Source organism: Ambystoma mexicanum, chromosome 1q, assembly GCF_040938575.1.
Source record: "Ambystoma mexicanum isolate Mex_15411 chromosome 1q, UKY_AmexF1_1, whole genome shotgun sequence".
Classification (NCBI taxonomy): domain Eukaryota; kingdom Metazoa; phylum Chordata; class Amphibia; order Caudata; family Ambystomatidae; genus Ambystoma; species Ambystoma mexicanum.
The window spans coordinates 927,817,123-927,823,935 of NC_090922.1; the positions used below are offsets into that span (position 1 = coordinate 927,817,123).

General features: G+C 47.6%; 1 protein-coding gene across 3 annotated transcripts in view; it reads right to left on the minus strand.

Moving 5' to 3' along the window:
• VCAM1 (vascular cell adhesion molecule 1) overlaps window positions 1–6,520 on the minus strand; it is a 79,032-nt gene extending 72,512 nt beyond the window's left edge. The window contains exons 1-2 of one of the 3 annotated variants that reach the window (XM_069641574.1): window positions 6,202–6,520; window positions 5,547–5,831 (exon numbers count right to left, since the gene is read on the minus strand). In XM_069641574.1, coding sequence (XP_069497675.1) covers window positions 5,547–5,831; window positions 6,202–6,268 — 352 coding nt within the window. In that variant the 5' untranslated portion in view covers window positions 6,269–6,520. The remainder of the gene's footprint in view (window positions 1–5,546; window positions 5,832–6,201) is intronic. The other 2 variants (XM_069641572.1, XM_069641573.1) reach the window with 2 other exon arrangements.
• Between the last annotated feature and the right edge of the window lie 293 nt (window positions 6,521–6,813).

Below are 6,813 nucleotides of genomic sequence, written 5' to 3' on the forward strand. Positions count from 1 at the left end.
GCTTTTAAAATTAATAACCTTTTAACAAATTAAATGATCTGGCAAAATGGTCACATGGGTTAATGCACATCTTGTTAGCAGCTTGTCAGTCACTGGATGCAATTCTGTCAGAACCCGTTTAGCTTTTCATCTTTTCTTGGTCAAGAAATGTGTTATATAATTTTGTGGAAAGTCATTTCCACCCTACATGATTATTAATAATGCAGATTGCTATATTTAAGAAAGGAATATTGGTAGACTAACAAAAAAATAGCGGCAAGCATGATTTTTTCCTCTTCTCTTGCTACTGTACCACAATTTTAAAATCTATTAAAGGGGCGTGTTGGGATGGCATCCACAAAGTGGGCACGGTTTCAAATCCGGCTTTTGCCTCAAACAAAGGGGGCAACCTATGTGGCACGTTTTCATTACTTCCAATTCAAAATAATCTGCAGTATTTCTACTTTGTTTTGTAGTGAGAACAACATGTGCAGTGTTAAGTATGGCTCGCTCTGTGTTGCTCGTCTTTTCGCGGCCCTTTGCCGGGTACCTTGCCTGAGTTTTGTTAGGTTTGTTGGTGCAGACTGGCCTGCAGGGCAAATTACTGGACTGGTGTCTGCGAATGGCTTGAGAGAGCTGCGGCAGAGGCAGTCGCATGTCAGCAGTGGCTTAACACAAGATCTGGGGGCCCACCTGCGAGCCATGGTGAAGGCCCCCCCAACTCGGCAACAAATCGCGGGTTGCGCCACACTCTGTGCCGGCCTAGATTACCACGCTTGTGCAATACGCACTAATGTGCTGCTGAAGGAGGATGCTGCACACTGCACTAGGAGAAAGATATAAATATGTGTTTTAATGCAATATACAGCACACTTTCTGAGAAATATTGGCTAAAAAGCCACAGTGTTTGCTATTGTTTTGTAGGGTAACACCAATCCAATACATGCAAGTCACCAACAGTGCACATGAACATCAATGCTTTGCTATTAAAAATACCATGCCACAATAAAAACATGTCCAACTGGCTGCACAATGTAGACCAGTGTAAACACATAGTAACATTACAGTAAAGCATGGCAGGCCACATTAAGACATACCTAGACTAGTTGCACCGAAATGCCAGTCGAACCAATAAGACTCATCAAGAAGAGAGCACACATTCAAGCCTGCGCCTCTGCGGCCTGTAACAACACAGCCAAACTCTTTAAAATCTGCAAGGAACTGGCTAACACTGTGCGCTCTCTACCTCTCCTGTTCCCTCAACAGGCCCTCAGTACGGCTTTGACCTCTCGCTTCTCCACTAAAACTCAGGACATCCTGTCCACTATCTCCTCTTCCTCTCTCGGCTGCCTTTGGCCATCTCTGCCTCTCCTTTTCCTTTCTCCTCTTTCTCTCTAACACCTGACAAAGTTTCTAGACAGGTCGCATCTATGGAAGGATCATCGAAACAGGTGCTCTCCTGCTCCTCCACAACCATCAAGGACCACATTGACACCCTTGATCCAGCCTTGGGCGATTTCTGTAATCATTCTTTTGCCACTGGAACTTTCCCCTCTCCCAAATGCTTGGAAAAGCTGGTCAACTGCCAGCTTACCTTCCACACTGAATCTGTTGGTTGTCTCCATGGCAATCAGTCTGGCTTCAGAGCTGCAAGAGGCATGGAAACTGCTCTCCTGAACACCTGTGAAGATCTGATCTCTAACCTTGATTCCAGCATTCCTTCTGTCCTCATCCTCCTTGAACTTTCCTCTGCTTTCGACATGGTCAACCACACCATCCTGATCAATCGACTCTGTGAGAACCTGGGCATCATGGATCAGGCGCTGGAGTGGCTGACCTCCTTCCTCTTGGACCGCCCCTCCCAGGTCCAACTTGGTCGCTTTCCCTCTGCCACCTCTCTCTACCTGTGGCATTCCCCAGCGCGCTATCCTCTCACCCTGGTTTTTCAACCTCTACTTGGCCCCTTTGGCCCACCTGATCTCCACCTTCTCCTCTAACTTTCAGTGTTATGCGATCGACACTCAGCTTTCATTCAGGCTCCCCTCAGCCTACCCTCTCGCTCATTCCTGGTGTCAACTTCAACTCCACTCTCTCTTTCTCTCTCTCTTCACATCTCAGACGTCACCAAGAAGTCCCACTACCAGCTGCACCTCCTCAAAGGGACTCTTCCCTTTCTCACTTTCCCAAAGAAGCTCAGTGTCTCCAGAGCTCTGGTTCTCTCAATGCTGGACTACTGCAACAGCCACTTTCTCAATCTGCCTTGCTCTACTCTCTGCCCTCTGCAACTAATTCAGAACAGGACTGCGAGACGTATCCTTGGCCTGAAGCCTAAGGACCGTATGTCTCCAGCCATGAAATCTCTCCACTGGCTCCCGGTGGCTGCAAGCATCAAGTTCAAGACCCTTTGCATTGTGTACAAGGCTTTCTGGGGCTGGGATCCGCACTACATCCAATGCTCTGTTCCAAAATCTCTTCCTTCTCGAGCCCTAAGGGTTAGACGCTTCTCCAGGCAGAGAGTGGGGGGTATTTCTCTCTCCTCTGCAGGTGCCTCCCTCTGGAAAGGCCTCCCTGCACCTCCCAAACTTGAGCCAGACCACCTGAAGTTCCGGAAGCAGCTCAAAACGTTCCTCTTCTCCTGTGCTTTCTCTCCCTCCCCTGCTGACCTACCTGACCTACCTGCCTGCTGTACCAACTGGTTGCTTTGTTACCCTCAGTCTCACTGAGTCCAGGCTCTTTCTTGATCAGTCACCCTTGCACTGCCTCCGGGCCTACCGCGCACTTAGGGGCTGTAACTGTAACCCTAGAGTCCCTTGTTCTCCATGCACTACCCAGAGCCGAGCTGCCCTGGCTGCACTTACTCAGAGCATTGCTGCCCTGTTTTCCCCTCCCATCTCCCTTGAACTTGCGCCCTCCCTTTCCCCTTGCACTTCTTGTTCTCGCACTTGCACAATCTGAATGACACAAGGCTTAGTAAGATCATTTGTCTTGTCCTCCCTCTAAATTCCTTCCCTTGTCATGTCGTGCCTAAAAACACTTGTGTACAGGCGCGTTATATATGACTTACCATATCATATCATATCATTCTATCACAGAGGCCCAGAAAAATATACAGTGCCGCAGTAAGAAACAGCTACACTGGCAGAACCCAAATGCCAGTCTAGCCAGGTAATTACACTTAGCAGGACTGCTTTATCAGAAATGCCCAGTTAAAAGTTAAAAAAAATTCATACCAAACTGAGGAATGACTAGACTGACAGCACCAAAATGCCACTAATACCACTATCATGCCTCCTTAGAATGGACATGGACGACCATTATGATTTATTGCACAATCCCACGCCCCCACACATCCCCTCTCCCTCCCATTCCCTACTCCAACCTCCAAAATAAGCTCATTGGCCCACAATTACCTCCACGTCCCTCTTCCTTGTCCCAGTGCTTACGTATGGGGCTCCATACCTCATAGGTAAGTACTGGGATGAGGACAAGTGGGACTAGGAGTAATGAAGATTACAGGTAGCTAAGTCAGGCATTACCTTCATGTACCTCTACCTCATCCCAGTACTTGTGTATGAGGCATAGTGACTCCTACACAAGTACTGCCTCATACACAAGTACAGAGATGAGGAAGAATAGGGCTAGGAGTAATGAAGATTACCAATAAGTAACCAAGGCATTAAACACAAGTAGTGGTGCAACACCATTGAGCTGACTGGGCTTCAGCACACCCCCCCCCATGAAATTGTGGGCTATGTTGACTTGACCTGGCTCACCTACAGAGCAGCTGCCGGACAGAAAATAACACAGATGGTATACCACACCTGGGTTCGCTGTTAACAAGAGCTCGGCCCAGCAGTTACTAATATACAGCATTTCACTGTTAATACCTGCATTTAAATGCCAAATTTCTTAAGCCATTGAAATTGTGATGTGGGTTTAGTACTTGTATGCCAGGGGAAGGGTAGAGAGGGAACAGGAGACCAGTCATTCTCACAGCAGTCCATAAGTGGGTGCTTTCAGACTTAAGGAGAGAGTTAACTGCTTGTAACATTGAAGCTCCACTAGAATAGTATCATTAAAATGCGTAAAGAAGTGAGAGGCCCCCACACAAATAAGTTTGCTCCTCCCCACCACACGTGAAGTTAGTGCCTCTCCCAACATTTGAAGGGTTAGCCCCCCTGAAATGTAGGTTTTGTTGCACCCCTGACCACAAGCACACACACCATTAACCATATATACACACGCAGACCCAGCCATCCATACATTTAAGTGTGCACTCTTTCACCATACAGGCACACCCAGGCAGCCACCCATGCATTTAAGTGTGTAACTTTTCACCATACAGGCACACACACCCAGGCACCCACCCATACATTTAAGTGTGCACCCTTTCACCATACAGGCACACCCAGGCAGCCACCCATGCATTTAAGTGCGCATCCTTTCACCATGCACGCACGCCGAGCCACCCATACATTTGTGTGCACCCTTTCACCATACACTCACACAGGCAGCCACCTATACATTTAAGCGTGTACCCTTTCACCATACACTCACACAGTCACCTATACATTTAAGTGTGCAGCCTTTCACCATACACTCACACAGGCAGCCACCTATACATTTAAGCGTGTACCCTTTCACCATACACTCACACAGTCACCTATACATTTAAGTGTGCAGCCTTTCACCATACACTCACACAGGCAGCCACCTATACATTTAAGTGTGTACCCTTTCACCATACAGGCACACCCAGGCAGCCACCTATACATTTAAGTGTGCACCCTTTCACCATACACTCACACAGTCACCTATACATTTAAGTGTGTACCCTTTCACCATACACTCACACAGTCACCTATACATTTAAGTGTGCAGCCTTTCACCATACAGGCACACCCAGGCAGCCACCTATACATTTAAGTGTGCACCCTTTCACTGCACACGCACACACGCATACCCAGTTACCCATACATTTGTGTGCACTCTTTCACCATACACTGACACACGCACACGTCATGGGGTTGAGGCGAGTCATAATACTTCAAAAATAAATAGTTTCCTTTTCAATTCACTCTGATTTCATAAAGAAATTATTTCCGTTAAGGACTGAACCATAACAGAAATAATGTCTTTATGAAGGCAGAGTGACTTCAAAAATAAACTATTTATTTTTGAAGTCATAGGGCTTCCCCCACCCCATGACATGGTGGTCTCCAGCCTAGGGTCTTCATGTCATGGGGTGGGGGTAGCCCCCGGACTTCAAAAATAAAGTTTATTTTTGTATACACTCTGCCTTCATAAAGAAATTATTTCTGTTACAGAAATAATTTCTTTATAAATGCAGAGTGAATTCCCCCAAAACATTTTTTAAAAAATTAAAATAAAGATTTTTTTTTACTCCAATATTTTTTTTACGCAATTGCTTGTCAGATCTGACACGGGACTGCGTTTCCAAACTCCTCGAGCCTTTTAAGCGCCAGCTTTCAGTCATTCTCTAGGCCAGTCCTAGGCGAAGAATTCATGCGCTTTGATGCACTTAGAAGATATAAACGGCCACTTACCGTACACGTACACTTCGGTCGTCTTCTGGGGTCTGCCCGAGCCACACGAAGGCTTGCATATGTAGGTCTGAGCATTCTCAAAGGTGATAGGCGACAGGGTCAGATTGGACTGGCTCCCCAGCGTGTTGACAGGTCCCCCAACCGACGCGTCTCCGTTAACGCTCCAGCGGAAGTCTATGTGCTTCCCGGGCTCGCAGCCCGTCACACTGCAGCTCAGGACCAGAGAACCCCCGAGGGGGGCGGCAGTCCAGGTATTCGGCAGTAAGGTGGCCTCAAAACCGTCAGCTAAAATAAAACCAAGATAGAAAGCCATTGGAAGGTGTAAGTGGCGCACTGCTGATGTTCAGAAACTTGGCACTGACAGGTAAATCCACAGGCGAAGTTCACACAAAGTGTCGCCGAGGAGCCGGGTCTTCGACCTTACACGAAAAAACATCAGCGCTTTTAATACAAATTGCTTTCTGCAACTGTTTTACTTTATGAGAAAATTAATATGGAACGGTGCCAGACCGATATTAACTGGTGGTAATTTCCTTCCAGAGCACAAAGTGTAGGCTACTGTAGGGGGCGAATCTAACGCCAAGAATAAAAACATCCTAGTTTAAAATACAAAAGTCGCTGCAATACGCGAATGCAATACTAATGCCCAACTCACCATTCATAATTCCTTGCAGAAGCAGGTGGAGAGCCAAGGTTGTCCTTGTCAGGTCTGTGAACTTCATGTCCCCGCCGGTGAGGAAGATGCCAGGGGGGAAATTGGCCGGGCTGCGCGTGCAGGAGGGGGCTGAGACTGCAAGTGAAGGCGAGGCGCCACCACTCGGCTCCTTTAGAAGGGCTTGCTGGCCAGTGGATGGGGGGCAGGAGGGGGGGGGGATTCCCAGCCGGGGAAGCGCAAGAAATGCGTAGCACACGACATGTGGACTCTAGAGAGCAGCAGGGAATCCAGGTACCAGCGCCCCGGCGGCGGCACAGCCACGCTTTCGTTTTCATTTAGCAATAGAGGAGTTACTTGCTCAAGCCAAGCTCAATATATTCGGGAGATTGAGAAGATTCTTTTTGCATTTGCGCATGCAGAGAAACATGATCATCTGCAAAGCCAATAGTTTCGACTTTTATGTAGGCACTGTATGAGCATTTGCCAGGCATTCGCATCATATGCGCATTGCACTGGTGTATGTACAGTGGTTGTGCATTGTGAGGTTGCATAAGCAGTGTGTGCATATATGTACAGTGTGTGTGGGTGTTGCTATGGGTGTGGGGGCGCATG